This window comes from Mustela nivalis, assembly GCF_964662115.1.
Source record: "Mustela nivalis genome assembly, chromosome: 18".
Lineage (NCBI taxonomy): Eukaryota > Metazoa > Chordata > Mammalia > Carnivora > Mustelidae > Mustela > Mustela nivalis.
The window spans coordinates 18,106,550-18,125,589 of NC_139037.1; the positions used below are offsets into that span (position 1 = coordinate 18,106,550).

The 19,040-nt window shown below is 57.0% G+C and overlaps 3 protein-coding genes across 11 annotated transcripts; 2 read left to right on the plus strand and 1 right to left on the minus strand.

Annotated features, from left to right (window-relative positions):
* Positions 1-1,074: 1,074 nt before the first annotated feature.
* Positions 1,075-6,680, plus strand: EXOC3L1 (exocyst complex component 3 like 1). Of its 3 annotated transcripts, XM_082711907.1 has the most exons (14): positions 1,075-1,204; positions 1,500-1,553; positions 1,764-1,939; positions 2,018-2,237; positions 2,773-3,385; positions 3,469-3,586; positions 3,722-3,847; positions 3,947-4,047; positions 4,255-4,365; positions 5,278-5,407; positions 5,530-5,652; positions 5,730-5,885; positions 5,977-6,101; positions 6,211-6,680. In XM_082711907.1, the coding sequence occupies exons 2-14, from the start codon at positions 1,508-1,510 to the stop codon at positions 6,398-6,400; spliced, it is 2,235 nt and encodes a 744-aa protein (XP_082568033.1). In that variant the 5' UTR covers positions 1,075-1,204; positions 1,500-1,507; the 3' UTR covers positions 6,401-6,680. The 3 variants fall into 3 exon arrangements, with proteins under 3 accessions (XP_082568033.1, XP_082568032.1, XP_082568034.1); XM_082711906.1 differs by lacking the exon at positions 1,075-1,204 and having other exon boundaries at positions 1,470-1,553; XM_082711908.1 differs by lacking the exon at positions 1,075-1,204 and having other exon boundaries at positions 1,475-1,553; positions 1,779-1,939.
* A 359-nt stretch (positions 6,681-7,039) lies between these two features.
* Positions 7,040-14,806, plus strand: MATCAP1 (microtubule associated tyrosine carboxypeptidase 1). 4 transcript variants are annotated; one of them, XM_082711951.1, is made up of 8 exons: positions 7,040-7,177; positions 8,991-9,218; positions 9,775-10,400; positions 10,489-10,632; positions 10,878-11,010; positions 11,963-12,268; positions 12,398-12,495; positions 13,440-14,806. In XM_082711951.1, the coding sequence occupies exons 3-8, from the start codon at positions 9,831-9,833 to the stop codon at positions 13,602-13,604; spliced, it is 1,416 nt and encodes a 471-aa protein (XP_082568077.1). In that variant the 5' UTR covers positions 7,040-7,177; positions 8,991-9,218; positions 9,775-9,830; the 3' UTR covers positions 13,605-14,806. The 4 variants fall into 4 exon arrangements, with proteins under 4 accessions (XP_082568077.1, XP_082568079.1, XP_082568078.1 ...); XM_082711952.1 differs by lacking the exon at positions 7,040-7,177 and adding an exon at positions 7,229-7,785; XM_082711953.1 differs by lacking the exon at positions 8,991-9,218 and having other exon boundaries at positions 7,066-7,177.
* A 403-nt stretch (positions 14,807-15,209) lies between these two features.
* Positions 15,210-18,792, minus strand: NOL3 (nucleolar protein 3). 4 transcript variants are annotated; one of them, XM_082711194.1, is made up of 5 exons: positions 18,614-18,784; positions 18,365-18,489; positions 15,948-16,250; positions 15,442-15,777; positions 15,210-15,357 (listed from the first exon to the last, which is right to left on the minus strand). In XM_082711194.1, exons 3-5 carry the CDS (start codon positions 16,240-16,242, stop codon positions 15,350-15,352), a joined length of 639 nt encoding a protein of 212 aa, XP_082567320.1. In that variant the 5' UTR covers positions 16,243-16,250; positions 18,365-18,489; positions 18,614-18,784; the 3' UTR covers positions 15,210-15,349. The 4 variants fall into 4 exon arrangements, with proteins under 4 accessions (XP_082567320.1, XP_082567319.1, XP_082567321.1 ...); XM_082711193.1 differs by lacking the exon at positions 18,365-18,489 and having other exon boundaries at positions 18,614-18,792; XM_082711195.1 differs by lacking the exon at positions 18,365-18,489 and having other exon boundaries at positions 18,558-18,776.
* Positions 18,793-19,040: the final 248 nt, after the last annotated feature.

Consider the following 19,040-nt stretch of genomic DNA (forward strand, 5'->3'; position numbering starts at 1 on the left):
CCCAGCCTCATCTTTCTCTTGTCTCCATACTGCAGTGATCAGAGACCAAGGAGTTATAACCATTTTCCCACCAAGACAAACATGCTCATATGTGTACATATATGTAGAGCACTTAGAGCTGTTCCTGGAAGGTAGGAAGGATCGTGTGTTGGCTAGTACCATGTTGTTATGTTTGATACCATCATTTGTCATTTATTTTAGGTCAAGGTCTCTGCGAAGCTGTCTTTGAGACAGGGATCTGCCCGCAGGGAAGTTTATTGAGGATCCTCCCTCGTAAGGGAGTAAGACAAGACGTGCAAAATTGGGCAGAAACCATGATACAGTTATAATCGAGGCCTCAAGCCATCCTATTAGCAGCACTGAAACTGGGGTGGCCCTTCCAAGGTGGTCCATGTCCAGGCAAGGTTACCAGGTCTTTGTGCCCTAACTTCAAGTGAGAGACTCGGCTGTGACATCTCAGCAACCTACACTACTGGCAGCTAGGGGAACAAGTGGTGTTGTCTTGAAGGGTGGATTTGGGTGGTAACTGGGGTTTACTATATTAGTACTAGCCGGTGGTCCTCTCCATGGCCCTCTCTAACTCTTAAGACAAACACAGCTTTCATAGCTCTTCTACCCCTCTCTCATGATCACCCACCACACACCTTCCTCACAACAGCCTCTGGCCTCTCACCTCTCTGCAGAGGTGCATACCCTCTTCGGAAAAGCCATCAACACAGTTTTTCCACTGTGATGTTGTCTGCACCCATATTTGTGTACCCTATTCTCCACCCCAAGTTGGGGCCGTCTAGTTCATGTCTGTGTCCTGAGCACCAAAAAGTCCTGGATGGACTGAGCAGGACTCAGGGTTCACAGGGAGTATGCCCCCTCCCCCCAAGGAAGTGGCGCCCAGCCCTCTCCACAATGCAGATGCACTTTCCTGTTGGGAATAAAGGGCCAGAGGCTCAGCTTCCTTCCTTTCCAGCATTTGGCCTTGGGGAAGGAGGGGCCTTGGACAGAGGAGGGTGCTCCTGGGCAAGGAGGTGGTACAGAGCCTTCCTTGGGGAGAAGTCTGCTGCGTGCTGAGGTGTGGGCTGGAACTACCCAGGCCTCGTGAGCCGGGGGAGAGAACACCCAGTTCTGCCCTGAAGACTGGGGAAAAGGGACATCCTCAAGGCCAAGACTGTTTTCAAAGGAGAAAGAACTCGATGCCTGGTCAAGTCTGGTGAGTTCCATACCGAACCGTCCTCTGCAATTCAGAGCAGCAGTGGGGGCCAGCAGCGGCCTGTGCCTACCCTCCCCCACTTGGTGTCCACAGGGGAAAAACTAAGAAACCCAGTCTCCCCATCACACTCACCTCCTTCTCATTTCCTGAGGGGGTTGGGCAAGAATCCCCCAAGAACAGCCCTCTTCCTTCTCAGAGGGCCCTAGACTGAGGCCACAGCTCACAGGAGCATCCATTCTGTCTGCTTGAACCCAGACTCTTGCCCCCACTCCTACCTCATCTTCGGCTCCTCCAGGGACTGCCATGGACTCAGCAACCAAGGATGAAATGCAGCCCTCACTTCCCCCCGGTATGAGCTCTTCTGGGTGGGCTAAGGGAGGGATGGTGGCAAGAAAGATGGGAATGGGGGGTTGGATCCCCCTTGCCAGGTCTGGCTGGAGCTCTGCAGGGCAGCAGGAGGAATGGATCGGACTGTCCTCGGGGATAGGCTGAGAAGTAGGAAGGGGAGCAGGTTCGGGCCACTTCCTGTAGGCCCTGCCCAACTGACGAGGCTGCCCAGGCTCTTCCTGCCCAGGGCCTGAGTGGCCAGAGCAGGAGAGGGCGGAGCAGCTTGCCCGAGGAGCAGCACTCAAATGGGCCTCGGGTATCTTCTACCGGCCGGAGCAGCTGGCCAGACTGGGCCAGTACCGCAGCCGTGAGGTTCAGCGTACTTGTTCCCTGGAAGCACGCATCAAGGTGGGCATCGGTCGGGAAAGGAGTGCTGGGGATGTGCTGTGGGACTGCCAGGCCTCACTGGCTGCCTCCCTCCCATAGTCAGTGGTGCAGTCCTACCTGGAGGGCGTGAAGACTGGCGTGTGGCAGCTGGCCCAGGCTTCTGAGGCCGTGCAGGGAGCCCGTGAGGCCCTGGGCCAGGCCCATGGGTTGCTACAGGGTATGGAAGAGACCACGCAGACCCTGAAACCGCTGCGGGAACAGGTTGCACAGCACAAGCAGCTGCGGGTCCTGTCTCAGCTGCTGCCCCGGCTGTGGGCAGGTAAGTGTGCAGGGGTCCTGGGCCTCAGCCCCCCAACCGTTAGTTAAAAAACCCCCATCGCTGATTGAGGGGTTGGGGCACTAGTGGGAGATTGCAGGGACCTTCCAGAGAGTAATTCAGGCTTCAAATGGCATATGAAGCAGGATACAAATTGGGATTCTGAAATTCTCAAGCATGAGTTGTCTGAATCAGGTCTGAGACTCTGCCAAGTGGCTCTGACCACCCTGGTTGCTAATTTATTGAAATAATTCCTTAACAGGGTAAATAGCCACTAGCATGGCCCCATGAATTCCTCACTGTCTTGCCTCCAGGATCCCTGACTTTCTCTTGTTCCATCAGCTCAAAAATTTACACTTGGCCCACCAGGTCTCTAGGCCCTTCCCTGGGTCCTTTCAGATTGGTCAGTGCTCTGCTGTACTGCTTATTAAACATTTTACACATCACTTCAGCCCTAGGGCCTGAGCATCCCCTGCTGTACCCATTGTACAGGTGGGAGGTTTGAGACTCAGGACTGTTTCATCTTCTCCCTGCTTAGTGCCAGCTGCAGTGGCCCACACGCAGACCCTGATTGATGCCCAGCGGCTCTTGGAAGCATATGTGTGTCTTCGGGAGCTGGAGCAGCTACAAGAAGAGACATGGGCCCCTCTGGAGGGCCTGGAGTTGCCAGTCTTTGAGGGGCTGGGCCCTCTGGCTGAGGCTCTTGGCCGGGCAGTGGAAACAGTTGCAGGGGCCGCAGGGCAGCTGGCAAGGGAGGACCCAGCCTTGCTGGTGGCCGCTGTGCGTGTGGCGGAGGTGGATGCTGGGTACATGGCCTCCCTAGAGCTGGCCCCCAGGGACTGGCGGCAGCGCTGTCTGCAGGCATTACAGGAGGGCCTGGAGCGGACCCACTTTGGGACACCTCTTCTTCCTGAGCCAGGGGCCCTGGCAGGGTGGTTGGAAGCTCTGCGGGTGGCTTTACCAGCCGAGTTGGCCATAGCTGAAGCACTAGTAGCACCCTGCTGCCCACCACACTACAAAGTGGTCCAGCTATGGGCCCACACCCTGCACAGTGGACTGCGCCGCTGCCTGCAGCAACTCCTGGAAGGGCCCGGACTAGGAGCTGCTGATGCCTTCACCTTGCTGCACTGGGCACTGCATGTGTACCTGGGGTCAGTCTGTCCCCTTGGGGCAACGGGAAGTGGGTGGATCAGAGGCTGGGGGCTCAGAATGACCCTGGGCTACCCATCTGCAGGCCAGAGATGATGGGGAGCCTAGAGTTGGGGCCTGAGGCTGATGTGTCTCAGCTGGAGCCCCTCCTGACCCTGGAGAACATTGAACAGCTGGAGGCAACATTTGTGGCCCAAACTCAGGTGAGTAGTTGGGGCCCAGGTACAGAGAAGCTCTGCCACCAGCTGTGGGCCTGTATCTGTAGAGTCGAATGTCTACCTGTCTCAAGCAGGATCAGTGCCCTGCTACATCCTGGCCCTCTTTGCCCCTTCCTCCAGGCCAATGTGACCCAGTGGCTGCAGAGGGCACTGGATGGGGAGGTAGCTGAGTGGAACCGAGAGCAGGAACCCGGCACAGACTCTTCTGGCTTCTACCACTCACCTATGCCGGCCATAGTGTTGCAGGTGGGTGGGAAAAGGCCAGACAGGCAGGAAGCCCCCATAGAGAAAGGGGGGGGGGACAGAGTTAGGACTCTGCTGATGGTCACCCATTTCTGCCTGTAGATCCTGGAAGAGAACATTCGCGTGACCAGCCTGGTCAGCGAGTCACTGCAGCAGCGGGTGCATGGCATGGCACTATCAGAACTGGGCACATTCCTGAGGAGGTCTGCCAAGGCACTGACCCACGTCCAACCCCTAGCCCTGCTCCTGGGGCAGCCCAAAGGGGATCTGAGTGAATTAGACACACTAGGAGGAAAGGGCGTCTTCAAAACAGGCTCTTGGGTTTCTTTGAGGTGGGGCTGGAGTAGCAGGGACTTAGGTTGTGGGGGCTCCAGAGTGACAGGTACAGGAACTACCTCTGCCCTTTGCAGCTTTAGTGATGCTCTGATCCGATTCTCTCGGGACCACACCAGTGGGGAAGCAACAGCTCCTCATTACGTGCCCTACCTACTGGCCACCCTCAACCACCAGTCAGCATTCAGGTACCAGACACCCCCCACCGAACCCCTGTCTGAACCCGTTAGGAATGGACCAAGTCCACACTAGGTCATCAGAAATTTTAGACTCACATAGCCCTGGGAATACCATCCTAGTTCTACTGATTGCTAACTGTGTGACTTTGGATGAGTTACCTGATCTTTCTGAATCTTGTTTTTTTTTTAAGATTTTATTTATTTATTTGACAGAGATCACAAGTAGGCAGAGAGGCAGGCAAAGAAAGAGAGAGGGGGAAGCAGGCTCTCCGATGAGCAGAGAGCCTCATGCGTGGCTCTGGGACCATGACCTGAGCCAAAGGCAGAGGCTTTAACCCACTGAGCCACCCAGGCGCCCCTGAATCTTGTTTTTCTTATCAGTACTACGTTGGGTAATAATGGTACATTCTGAGAATCCCATGACGGATGTGAAGTACCTACCACAGTGCCTGCCTGCCAGTATCAATTATTCGTTCATTCATTCATCTAACACATACTCATCAAGGCCCTACTCTGTGCCACATAACGTCTGAGGTTAGAGTTGTGAACAAAACAGAAAAATATTCTCTTCCTCTTGGGTCTTATGTTCTTTGGTGTGGGGGACAGAGAGAACAAACAAGTTAATGATGAGTTTGAATCTCTCCTGACTGGGATTAAACTCTTTCCTTACCTAGACAGAAACCAAAAGGCATGATTTTCTCGAAGTCTCACTGCAAACCAGGGGCAGGTCTGATTGGGTTCCTTCTAGATGCGAGTCCACAGCTCCTTGGTCCCAGCCCCAGATCTTCAGAAGTAGAGCCGCCATTCTGGTCCCCTCGCGCCACACACTTTCACCACTAGGTGGCGACAGAGTGGCTAGACAAGAGAGGGCAGCGAGGGCCTTGGCCTTGGTCCTGAAGCCTTAACTTTCGGTCGGTCCAGCTCCTCCGTGTCAGGCCTGCAGCCCGAAGGGGCGGCTTCGGGAGCTTTGGCTCCGGTGGGGACAGCGCTGGACGAGTTACAGAGGAGGATTTGCCGTCTGGTGTTGGAGGCGCTGCTGGCAGAGCTCCAAGTAAGGCTTCAAGTGGGGATGCGGGTGGGGGAGGAGATACAGCATATTTGGATGTGCGTCTTTGCAGGGGGAATGCTAGGTCTGGATCGTTCTTCCAACCGCGTTTCTGTCACCACTCACAGCCCCTGTTCGCGGCTCTGCCCTCACGCCGGTGGCTGTCGAGCCCAGAGCTACTGGACGATGTGTGCGAGCGGACAGCGCGCTTCTGCCAGGAGTTTAGGCGCGTGCGGAATCCTGCGGCCCAGGTGCGTTTAAGGGAAAGGCTGGGAAGTAGGGAAGCGCTCATGGGAAAGGCGTGCTGAATCCACTGCGCTCTCCGTAGCTGCTCCTGGCGGAGGCAGAACGTATGGTGGTACTGCAGTACCTACGTGCGCTGATGCAGGGCCGCCTAGTGTGCCGAGGAGCCCACGAGAGGACCCAGGTGGCCGAGCGACTGCAGCACGACGCGGCCCAGCTTCGGGAGCTTTTCCTTGGTTTGGTGAGAGTTCGTTAGGCGAGAAGATGGGCAGGAGTCTCAGTGGTTAGGTGGAGGTCCAGGGCGGGCGTGAGACCTACTCTGCCGTGCCCAGGGCCTGGAGGAGAGTGTTCAGTGCGCACCAGTGCTCCTCGCTCTGCGGGATCTGTTGAACCTCCGCGACCCTATGCTGCTTGGCCTCGAGGTGGCGGGTCTACGACAAAAATTTCCCGACGTGAGGTGCGAAGACTGGTTCTGGTTGGGGCGCGGGGCGGGGGTGGCGGCGAGGGAGGATGGATTTGGGCGGAGTGGGACGGAGCTGACACACACCTCTGTGGTGTTCCCGTAGCGAGGATCATATCTCTGCCCTCTTGGACCTGCGCGGGGACGTGTCACGGGAGCAGCGCCTGGCCGCACTCAGCTCTTTGCAGGCCGGCCCGCAGCCCTCGCCCTCTGCCGGTCACCGCGCACTCTTCAGCCTTGTCCCAGCACCTACTCCTGTGCTATCCTCTTGCCTTCCCTCGGGGCCCTGTGCCTGACGCCCGGCTGCCCTCCGGATACAGGGATGGCCCCCAGAGGCCTGAATTGTGTAATGGAGAAGGGGGTATAAAATAAAAGTGTGATTGGGACGCCTGGGTGGCTCAGTGGGTTAAGCTGCCTTCGGCTCAGGTCATGATCTCAGGGTCCTGGGATTGAGTCCCGCATCGGGCTCTCTGCTCAGCAGGGAGCCTGCTTCCCTCTCTCTGCCTGCCTCTCCATCTACTTGTGATTTCTCTCTGTCAAATAAATAAATAAAATCTTTTAAAAAAATAAATAAAAGTGTGATGATTAGGGGGTTCACGCTCAGTGAAACGCCTAAGGTATCCTGGCTCCAGTCCTGATATATGGGCTGTACCTCACCTATCATGACATCAGCCCGGTATGGACTGCGTTCGCAATTACCCGCGCTTCTGCCGCCATAGGTGGACTACAGCCCCACCTGTCCGCGCCAGGGCAGTCAGCTCGTGTCGAGGCCCTGACAAATACGTGAAGCGCTGAAACCCGCAGGGTCCTCGTGGAAGGGGCGGGCTTAAGATAACGCCACGCCTAGGGGCGTGACTTGGTGCGGACACCACGCCCTCGGCTCTGCCTGACCCCACCCCCAGCTTTGTTCTCGGGTGCGCGCCGCCGCCGAATTTGACGTGAATCGGCGCGCCTTCCCGTGAGCGTGCGCGCGCCCGAGTGCGTGCGTCACCAGCGGTCGCTCCCGCGGGCTGGGCTGTCGGCGACTGGTGTTGCAAAGCGGGAACAGCGGCGGCGAGAAGAGGAGCGAACAGGTGGGGGCGCGGTACGCGGACAGAACCCCCCACCCCCGAGAGGCCGCGAAGGCGAGCGACACGACCCCTACTCACCTAACCAGGGACCCCCCCCTCCATTGTCCTCTGGCTCCGCCCCCCATTGGTCACGCCCTTTGCTCCATCCTCTGCCACTTATTGGCTGCAGGTCACGCCCCTCCTCTCCCCCCCATTGGCTCCTCTTTCACGTTATCCTCTCCGGGAGTTTTTCTATTGGCGTAGGCCACACCCTCTCATTTGTCACTAGACTCCACCTTGTGTCTGGGCTCTTCCCCAACCATCTTTCATTCATTCCGCATGTAGTGCTGGGTGCTTGGGACATGGGGGTTAATCAGATCCGTCCCTGCCCTGAGGGAGTTAAGGGGGTAGTGTCGGATCTAGGCTCCGACAGTGACAGCTTAGGGTGGTAAAGAAGGCTCCTAGACACTGGGAGCCTCCAAGTCGCCAAGAAGGCTTCCTGGAGGTGAGATCTAAACCGAGCCCTTAGGAATGGTTAGGAGTTTGCCACAGGGAGGCAAGTGGGAGGGCATTCTTGGCGAAAGAACCTGAGACGTGAAAGAAACAGGCGTATTCTTGGTAATTACAAAGAGGTAGGTCGAATGAAAGAAGGGAGGGGGTGGGGATGGAGGTAGAGACCCAGAGACCAGTGAGGAGTCCAGAAAAGCGTACAGCTAGTTGAGAAGAGTGAAGTCTGAGGCCTGAAATCTTTTCAAACTGCTGGCCACTAGGCAGAGGGAAGAGAGGTGGGGTAGGGGATCAGAAATTGATAGGGAAACATAGTGAGTGAATGGAATGATTCCAGTTCTGAGAAGAAGTGCTCTTGGGTTGATCCATTTATTGAGCAACTGCTCTGGATCAGGTACTGTTCAGGGTTCTGGGGACACAGCTGTGAACATTCAAAAGGAGAAAACAGATAACTAATAATGACATATACTGTACTTCATGTGGTGATAAGTGCTTTAGAAACCAATAATATGGAGAAGAGAAGATTGTGGTGGGGAGGAAAGAGGAGGTTTACTATTTTAAAGAGAGTGTGTTGGGGAGACTTGTCTGATAACATCTTTGTGAAGAAATCTAAGGAAAATGGGAGAGTGAGCCCTGCGGTTATCTGGGGGGAAGCATTCCAGATAGGAGACATATTCAGTTTGGAGATGCCTGTTGTACATTCAAGTAAAGATGTTGAGCTGAGAACTGGCAACACCGGCTGGAGGTTTATAGAAGTCTGGAGTGGTCTACTTAAAACCATGAAATTGGATGAGATCACCCTGGGAATAAGCATAAATGAAGGAGAGAAGTTTCTATAGGAATTTCTAAGTCCTGAGGCATTACAATTTTAAGAGATCAGGAAGACAGGAATGATGAGCGAGAAGGACCAAGAACTAACAGCCACTGAGGTAGGAGAATATATTTGAGTGTGCTTGAGAAGCCCAAGTGGAGAACATGTTTCTAAAATGAAATGATTAATTTGTCAAGTGCACCGATCAATATGAAGATCATTGATGATCTTGCTCAGATCAGTTTCAATGGAGAGTGGGGACAGAAGCCTAATTGGAGTGAAACATAAGAGAAAGCAGGAAAAGAAGGAATCAGACTGCATACAGATGGGTGTTGTGCTGCAACAGGGAGCAGCTGCTGGGAGATGCGGTCGGGATAGAGGAGTGTGGGGTCAAGTGAGGGTTTGGTTTTATATTTTTAAGACAGAAATAACAGCATGTGTTTATGCTGCTGGCAAGAATACATAGAGAGGAAGAGATTGATGATGTTGGAGAAATACTGGAATTGTGTCCCTGAACAGGCAAAGGAGTTCAGAATCTGGAGCCTTCTGTCAGTCTCTGGGGAGAAACTGGATTGTTCTGAGCCCTAGTACAGAGCAAGGGGTGAACGTGCCAACACCGGCCTTGGATGACCATTAGAAAGAGGCCTCTGATAGGAGACAGACCAAGGATTGGCTTGAATTTGCTGAAGTCTCCCTCTGCTCCCCACAAAGCTAATTCTAACTGGGATTTGAACATATGACCCAGAGGTGAGAGATACCATTCCTGGTGGAAGTACTAACATATGCAAGGGGCATGCAGGCACTCAACCTGACTGAGGCCCACTGGGCCTGGCGGAGGTGGTGGGGCAGGTGGGAGGGGAGGGATGAGACCGAAAAAATGCCATAAGTAGAAGGCAGGTTAAAGGAAGTGAGGCTCCCTCAGCCATCTTCCCAGCAGCTGGGGCTACACTATACCAGCTCCCAGTCTGGGTGGGTGCCGAGCACAGGGATTAAAGTCATGAAGGGGCTCAGGCCTCACTTCCAGCAGCTCACAGGCTAAGGGGGTTCCAGTACCACCATCTAGGTGAGTGTATCAATTCTGTTTCCTGTTTCCCCCAGTCCAGCTTCCTTGGGTGAGCCTGGTGGAGGGAATGGACACGGGGATGGGGATGAAGGCGCAGCTATCCAGATCGCTGGTGGCAGGCCCCGAACCCACTAAGCACCCAGCCAGGGCATTGTGGAGCACCATGTGGAGCACAAGGCCTGTTGGTGCTCAGACGACACCCACTCATACTGGCCTCCACATGCCCTTCTCTGTCCCCAGAAGTCGACAGTGTGGGGAGTTGGAGTGACCCGGCTGGATGTGAACCCCAGGACAGAATGGTGCTGGACTCAGGGGCTCAGGTGTATGAACAGGCACCCCCCAGCCCACCAACCAGTCCCTCGTCCTTGGGCCATAGACTGAAGCCCTCAGACCGAGATGGGACACTGCTGTACCCCTGGCCTCAGTCCCTGGCCTTGCCCCTGGCTCTGTCAATCCCCTCAGCCCTGCGGCCCCGGCCTGAGCTGCAGCCCTACTCAGAGCTGCACTTGGGCCTCCGTGGCCACATGCGTCGCAGTGAGAGCACCTATACTGTAAATAGTACTGGCCGGCGGGGGGGTGGCACCCAGGGTCGGGCCCCACCTGGACGGGGACGGGACCCAGGTGGGGGAACCCTGCGGCCTGCAGCCTCCCTGCCTCACATTGCTAAGACTCGAAAGGATGCAGGCCGTGGTGCCAGCAAGAGCCCTTGCATGTTGGTGGCCTTGCGGCCAACCAATATGGACCGAGAGCGGGACAAGTTCTTCCAGTCCCACTACACCTACAACCCACAGTTCGAGTACCAGGAGCCCATGCCCACGGCTGTGCTGGAGAAGTACTGTGAGGCTTCTGGACAGTTCATCCATCAGGTCAGTCCAGCCTGCCCGCCTCATCCTGGTCCTGGTCCTGATCCTGATCACCACCTGATCTGACCAGCCACCCCAACCCTCTGTGCAGGCAGTTGGCATCATTGAGGCTGTCCTGGAGAAGTTTGGTACCTATGAACACTTCGAAGCTGCAACGGGGGGCCAGCTGCTGACCAAGTGCCAGATCTGGTCCATTGTTCGCAAATACATGCAGAAGGAGGGCTGCGTTGGGGAGGTGAGCTAGCCCTCGCTTCGAGGCCCTCTACTCTGTGCCCCAAACCAGGCTGCCAGGCCCAGCTCCACACCTGGCCAGCTTGGGATCCCAGGCAAGCCCCCGTCCCTGTTCTAATAAGGTGGGAGCTGGCTCTGAGCAGAGGTGGTGAAGGGTGTGTGGCCTGGCTGCCCTGTGGCATCAGTGGGTCCACCTGCATCCTGGTCTCAGGGCTGGTGGCCATGGCTTAGGTTCATTACCACCTGCAGGTTGTGGTGCAGCTGAGTGAAGACCTGCTGTCCCAGGCAGTGATGATGGTGGAGAACAGCCGACCAACACTGGCCATCAACCTGACGGGAGCCCGCCAGTACTGGCTGGAGGGCATGCTGCGGCACGAGATAGGTCAGGGTGTGGGTAGGTGGGTGGGTGGGTAGGATGAAGGGGGTTGGGACAGGGTGGGGGGCAGCAAGGGGCCCCAGTAACCCCACCCCCCTCTCTTTCTTCCCCTTCCTTCCGGAGGACGGGTCCTTTCCCTTCGTGAGCAGCTACCTCCTCCCTCTGGCTCACAGAGGTAGGCCAGAACATGCCTGCCCGCTATCTGGGCTCACCCTCATCTCTTGCTCCTTTTGGGTATCTCTTCGTCTTCATCTCTACTTCCTCTCTGATTTCCCTTGACAGTGGGGACAAGGCTGCTGAGGCCGGGACAGGCCAGAGGGAGTACCCTGAGGGTCCCACTAGCCCAGCCAACATGGAGGCCCTCCTGGGTGGGTGGAAAGCCAGATCCTAGGAATGGAATTAGTTGAGGACATAAAGCCAGGTTTTAGGAGGAGATAGGTTGAGCTGAAAAGGAGAGCATGGAACGGGAATTACTATTCCTTTCTGTCTGTTTCTCCTATTTAAGAATCCTGTAGCTCTGGGCAAAAGATGTTTTTCGCTGGGATCATCAGCATGACTGTCAAATGGATATGGACATTTGGGGATGGTGGGCTGCGGTGGTTTGGGAGTTCCTGCACCTCTCCGAGGGGCGTGGGGGGAGTGTGGGTTTGGGAGAGTTGCTTGTGTGTGTAGCCCTGGATGGGTGGGGAAGGATTCTTGTGTGGGGGACTCTAAGCCCTTGGGTGTGAGTTCACCTAAGGAGGGTCTTCCCACTGCCTGGGGTTGGGTGAGTATGCATTTGGGGCAGGGGTTGGGGGCAAGAATTTGCACAAGAGGCTGAATTTAGGGGCTAGAGTACGCGTGAGTCACCATGAGTCACCTTCGCTGTCACCGGCTAGAGCTTCTGTAGGAGGTAGCAGGACGTGGCCCGCAGGCTGGTCCCCTAGGATGACCTACCCAGTGGTGCCTTCCTCTGTAGGCACTCACTACCTGCGGGGCGTGAACAACGCGCGGCAGCCGTGGCACAGTGCAGAGGGCCGGCTGCAGTACGGACTGCGGCCAGCGAACCCCACGGAGGAGGGCTTGGCCAGCCTGCACAGCGTGTTGTTCCGCAAGCAGCCCTTCCTGTGGCGTGCCGCCCTGCTCTACTACACCATCCACCGCGCCTCGCGCATGTCCTTCCGCCAGCTCTTCCAGGACCTGGCACGCTACGTGCAGGACGCTGACGTGCGCTGGGAGTACTGCGTGCGCGCCAAGCGCGGCCAGACTGACACCTCGCTGCCTGGTGGGCACCCGCGCGGGGTTGGAGTGGGGTGCCCTGAAGGAGGCCTGGGGGTGCAGGACGCCCTGAGCCAGGCCTGGGGGCGGGGCAGGCCTCCGGCCTAGGGGCTCACAAACCCTCTCGCGCCCACAGGCTGCTTCAGCAAGGATCAGGTGTACCTGGATGGCATCGTGCGCATTCTGCGGCACCGCCAGACCATCGATTTCCCGCTGCTGACCTCACTGGGCAAGGTGAGGGGCCACGGACCTCTAGGGATCCCAGCCAGTTCTCCTCATCCCTGCAGTGTTCCCTGAGCCTCTGATGGCTGCCCAACTGAGGATTAGGTGCCAGGCTTCTTTGGCGGGAGACCTGGGGGGAGGTGAACAAAGAGGTACTTGACCTAGGCTGCAGGTGTATATGTAGATACCACACCTCAAAGGAGACGAGCACTCAGGCCAGGGAAGCAGTTAGGAAGGTTGGGGGGAGGAGGCTGGAGAAACAGCCAGACACCAAGTCTGGCTCTGGGTATCTGTGCCAGGCTAAGGAAGGTAAACTTCACCTGAAGCAATAAAGAATCAGGAGAGCTTTCAGAAATGTCACTTTTGCTTTAGGAGGCTCCCTGTGGATGTTCTGTGGAAGGTGGAATGGAGAGAGAGGCCTAGAGAAGGGAGTGCAGTGGGAGGAGGAAGCTGCCTTTCCAGTCACTCCTGTGGAACTTATGGCAGTCTAGTCTCCTGTGGCCATGCAGTGGGAGGAGCAAGCTAGGGAAAGCTCTTCAGAGAGGAGAATTCCTCCAGCCCAGTGGCCACCCTGAGTTGGAGGGTGATATTCCAGGTCCCTTCCCTCAAGCTGACCCAGGGAACTGTGAGGCCGGTAGGGCTGGCATAAGCGGGCCCCCAGGCATTCAGCATTGGGTGTGGGGTCTGAGGTGCCTGAGAGAGATAGCGGGAAAGGTGTTCAGGAGGCAGTTAGATACCTAGTTTTGGAGGTGAGGGAAGAAGCTGGGTTGGGGTTAGGAGAGCAAACACACCTAGGACTAAGCCTCAGAGTGTATAACATTGGGAGTGGATCTGGAGGGGAAGGGGAGGCATTGCAGGAGCAGACGGCAGTGAGACACTGATGGAGAGCAGTGACCAGCTACTTGAAAGCCATGGCTCCCTCTGGCTCCCCCTGAAGACCAGCTTCCTTCCTGCAGGTGTCCTATGAGGATGTAGACCACCTGCGGCCCCATGGGGTGCTGGACAATACCCGGGTGCCCCACTTCATGCAAGACTTGGCACGCTACCGGCAGCAGCTGGAGCACATCATGGCCACTAACCGGCTGGATGAGGCAGAACTGGGCCGCCTGCTGCCTGACTGAGGCTGGCTGAGAGTTACAGCCGGAGGCTCTGGACGGAGGGCTCCAGATCAGCTCTCAGAACATGAAGATGACTGTTCTGTACTTCCATGGCCTGGGTGTTTCTTGGTGAACTGGTGGGCAGGAGCATCCCAGGAGGTAGGAGTGGCAACATCAGAGCCTTTGGGTCCTTTGCTAGCCTCTCTGGGGCCTAGGGACCGGTAGTAGCATGTCAAGCAAACTGAGTCTGCCCTCCTATGTCCGGCTCTCTGTTGAACAGAGGGGAAGCCTGGGGGCAGGAGGGAGGCTGAGCATGATGGGGATGGGGGGTGGTTTGGGAGTAGAAACTTGTTCTTGCATGAGATGGCTTTGGGTGTCTGCATACTCCAGTGTCTCCCTTCCCCCACCTGGCCCCTCGGTGCTCCTTCAGCTTTCACGCTTTCTACCTCTCACTGGGTCCTGGTGGGGATCTCCCTTCTCCTAGGGTGACTGCCTGAGCATGAGGGTCTGGCTTTCACACAGGCTCAAGGGGCAGCGGTCCTGGTGGTGGAGACCCAGCTGGGCTGGGGTGTGCTTTCTGGCATTTTGCCTCTCCCACTGCTCATGTATTTATACCCTATTTATGTGCTCTGCTTCCTGGGGCTGGGAGGCAGCAGCTTCTAAAGGTGTGGTGGAGGGAACAGTGCTCCTCTGGAAGGCACCAACAGTTCCTAGCCCCACTCTCCTCTCTGTCTCTCTGTCTCTCTCTCACACACACACAGTCCTTTAGGCCTTGTGAGTCAAGCCCAAGAGCTCACTTGGCCTTGCCCCCAGCCCCCAGCCCCTCCAATGGCCTGTGCTGCTCCTGTGTCTTTGCCCACACCCTCACAGCTGGCCTCTGGCAGAGGGTGGCATAGGCTGGCCACAGCCACATTTGAGACTGAGGGGCAGGCTCCTAGCTGTTGTCCCAAGTCTTGAGCCACCCCTCCCCCAGATCAAGATGGTGTAGAGGTGCTTGTTGCTTCTGGTTTCACCTCAGACTCAGCTGTGTGATGCTGACCCATTCCCACTCTCACCCTTGCCCTTGGTTTTCCCATCTGTAAAACTCAGAAATGCAACTGGAAAGTCCTTATTCATCTTGTCAGTGAATGTGTGTAGAGCACCTTCTGGGTGCCAGTTACTGGTCGGAACCCTCCCTGAGTCCCCAGTCCAGAGAGAAGCCAGACAATTAAAACAATTACAATGAAGCGTGTGGGCTCTGTCTACCCAAGATCCCTTCCTCTTCCTCTCTCCTAATCTCACTTCTCAAGGCTGCGAGCTCTAGCCTGCCCTAAGTGGAGAGAAGTCTCCCTTCCCTGTACCATGCCCAAGGACTTCCATGAAGTGGGGGGCAGGTAACTACACAGCCCCAGCCCCCACAACTGGTTCACGAGAGGAAAAGGACTGTGGGGCAGGGCCCAGGGGTCTGGCCCTTGTCACACTAAGGGCCTGGGACTGAGGGCTCCAGGGGGGAGTGGCTTGGGGTACTGAGGATGAAATGGGGCTAAGAACTGGACAGTGGGGCATGAGGCTTCCCAGGTTGCTGAACCTCAAGGGCATGGACCCACACCCTGGTTCCTGGGCAAAAAGCCAGAGTCACACAGCCCAGGCTGACCCTCTAGAGTTTATTCACTTCTAGTGGTCCTGGGTCGGGTGGAGACTTGGTGGCAACCCCCGACACATGTCAGGGCAGGATCCCAGGTCCTACGCGCGGCTTGGGCAGGGGTGGCCTGTCAGTGTTCCTCCAGCATTCAGGAATCTAGAGATGACAGAGAAAAAAATGGTTGGTCAGGTGGGGCCCACACTCCCGCCAGTCCGGCACCGGGTTTGGGTAGCCTCACACCTTCAGACTCGTCACCAGCCTCGAAGTCGGGCTCGGGCTCGGGCTCGGGCTCCAGCTCGGGTTCGGGTTCGGGTTCCGGCTCCAGTTCAGGTTCGGGTTCTGCCTCTGCCTCTGGTTCTGGTTCGACATCCCGCTCAGCCTCTTCAGAGGCCCCAGCTTCCAGCTCCGGATTGAGTTCCTCAGGCGTTCCGGATTGCACTGCCTCTGAGCCCCCGGGAACCCCAGCCTCTTCGCAGTCTGAAGCTCTGGGCAGTTCGGGGCAAGTGGTTCTCAAGCCAGGTGCCTCAGGTGTCCAGTGGCCAGGGCACGAAGTGTCGTAGCTGCGTTCCCGGTAGCCTGGGGCGGAGGTGGGAGTATCTGAGGCTCATTTTCTGCCTCTGCGGTATCCCTCCCCCCCCACACACACACCCTTGGGGGTGGGGGAGACTAGTACTCGGTTTCCCACTCTACCCTTTATGCCACGCCCCGCGCTCTGGCTCAGGCCCCGCCTCCGCGCGCGGGCTTACCGGCGCCCACGTGCTGCCAGTCCCAGGCGGGGTCGGGTGTCCGCGTGGTCCGCTGCGCGCAGTGCAGCAGCTCCTGACAGGCGAACTCGCCCTTGCTCTGCACCAGCAGCAGCAGGCGGCGCACCCTGCGCTCGGCATCCGGCAGCGCGTCTAGCGCCTCGTACTCGGGCCCAGTGAGCACGCCCCGCGCCAGCAGCGCATCCAGCAGAAGCCCCGAGTCCGCCTGCAGCGTCTCCACCAGGCGTTTCCGCTCCCGGTCGATGGTTTCTGAGGGCCGCTCCTGCGCATTGCCCATGGTGGGGGCTGCATGGGAGAGGGGAGAGAGGTACTGGGAGCCGGGACTCCCCACTTTTGACCTCTCCCCCAGGGTCTCAGTGAACACCCACGGCTGCGATTTAAGTTCACCTCCAGCCCGGCGGCCAGAGAGCTCCTCGGCAGAGGGCTTGTCCCCAGTCTACTCAGGCTTCTCTTCATCCCCTAAATGACAATTGTGGCTCTCCTCTCCTCTGGGTCCCTATTTACTCTCTACCCCTCTCCCCAGTCAGCACGTCCCTCCTGAGCCCCCGCTGCCTGTGGATCCCATATTCTATTCAGACCTAGTTTATCCAAAGGAACTTCTATTTCCCAGCCTGCTTCCCCACCATAACAGGAATAAAGACGATCCCAGCTGATCCCAATACCCAGCCTGCAGCCTCGACTTTTCCAGTCTATTCGCTATTTCTGTCATCCTAACCTCTTTCTTAGTCTGGCGTTTCCTGTCCAGCTTAGACCCTGCAGAGCACTGAATCCCCTCTGCACCCAGAGCACAAGTGCTGAGGGCCTCCCCTCACCGACTGAAGGAAGTCCGGGCTCCTTATTCTGACCCCGAGGATATGCGCTGTCCCTGCAGCCCCTCACCAATGCCCCCAGTATGTCCCATCTCCCTAATACCTGAGCAGGGTTACCTGAATTTTCTTAAGTCCTAGCTCTGACCAAGATCTCCTGACATCACGTGAGATCCAACTCTTTCCTTGCTGCCCTGGGAATCTTCTCTTGCTGCTTCCTTAAATGCCATAGACCCAACTCATAAAAGCTGTCAACAAATGCTGCTGAACTTTCAGTTTTCTTCCATGGATCTTCCTATTTTGAGAGCCTGTCTCTAGCAAGCAGTGGGTGTTAGGTAGAAATTAATCCATTTATTAACAAGCAAGGACAATGGCCCATCACTTCTGGGGTGGCCTGACCCAGGCAGTAAGGCCCCTGGCATTAAGCCGCAAAGGGGTCAGGCCCTAGACCACTCCCTCTCTCAGTTCATCTCCTCTAGCCTTGGCTTTGTCCACACAGCACCCTCCTGGGTCTCATCCTCCTTCTGAGGTCACTCCCCTACTTCTCTATCTGGCTCTAGGTCTGGGAGAGTGGTTGTAGTCCAAGTCCCATCTTGCCTCCAAGGTCTCTCTCACTACCACCTGATGTCATGCTGTGCCTCCCTGGTCATTTCACCACTCCTGGCCATACCGCATTGTCAGCGCTTCCCCCAGACTACTGAGCAGAGACCAGAACTATCCCCTGCCCCCCTCTCCCTGGGTCTCCATCAGCATCCTCCCTCAGCCCCCCATCATCATCTTATCTCCTGTGACAGCCTCTCTCAGTACCCTTCACTCCCATCCCATCACCCCCAAAGCATAGTGACTTTGACAAGTCTCTGGGGCAGGATTTATTGTTCCCATTTTACAGATGAGGAGACAGTTTCAGAGAGACCAGAGGGCAGAATTGGAATCTGACTTGGTCCAGCTTGAACTTTGAGATCTCCTGCCAAGCAGAATATCAGCCTCAACTACTTGTCCCCTTTCCCCACTGCCCATCAGAGAGAATGAAGATCGTGTGGCCAGGCCACTCAAACCACCTCCCACCCCTATGGACAGCCAGGTTTCCCCCCCACACACACACACACCACCTATTTCCCTCTGCCACACAGTGCTGGGAGAACCGTGCAAGCCCCTGGCACATGTAAACGTTTGCAGATGCTGTTCCCTAAGCCTGGAATATCCTTCCCCTCCCTCCACGCTGGGGGCCCATCCTCCAAGACTCAAATGTCCCCTTGTCCACCCCAGTGCCTGAGCGTCCCCAAGGCAGACTGGCTCCTTCTCTTGTGTGCCCCAGAAGCAGCATCTCACCACCACGCTGACATCACTTCACTGTGTTCAGGGACCCTCTGCCCTCTTCAGCGGAGACCTCCAAAGACTGTCTCCCAGTCACGGGTGCAGGACCTGCTCAGTACAAGTTGGGGCTGGGGGACAGATTGGATTGACCCCTCCTCCCTCATGGCTCTGCAAGTTATTTTCACGTTAGCCTCCTCCCTGCAGTATGCCAAGTGCTGCACTTTGTCCTGTGTGGGGTGCACAGGCCCTAGCGGCAAGTCAACGGTCGGAACTGAATACCAAAATTAAGTCCCGGCCAGTCCTTCAACGATCAGAGGCCAAATCCGGAGCTCCAGGTGGCTCCGGGTGCGAGGCATCGAGGAAGGTCTCGGCCTCCCTCCCACCTCTCTGCGCGGTCTCTTATGCTAGAGAGCGAGGGTTGTGGGAAACTGCGGGAGGCTTTACAAAAGAGCGATCACAAGGCTCCCCCTACTTCCCCCGCACCCAGTCCCACCGCGAGAACCCGGTGGAGGGGCGGTGCTCACAGACCTCCTTCGAGCTCCGCTGGTGGTGGTCGGGCGCGGATTCTGCCCAGTCTCAGTATCTCTTCCCTCCCCCAGCCGGGTGGGGTGGGGCTCCCGGTTCTAAGCGTCACGGGCGGCCCCACTCATGGGTCGAGCCTCCGCGGGGCAGTAGATGACGAGGCAGAAAGGGCAGGGCGGGGTGGGGGTGGGAGCAGCAGCTGCGGCGGGGGCGGGGCGGCCAGGGCTGCCGGGAACTGGGAGCGGGGAGGGGAAGGGGGGAGTTCTGGGGACACCCGGAGGCAGGCTTTGGGGGGCCGGGCACCCCTGGGCTTCTAGGCATAGTCCGCCTTCCCTCCCCACCCCAGGCGCACGGAATGAATCCGGGAGGGGGGGCCTTCTGGCGTCGGGCAATTCCCAGGAGATTTAGATCCATCTTCTCCTTGAACTCTTTC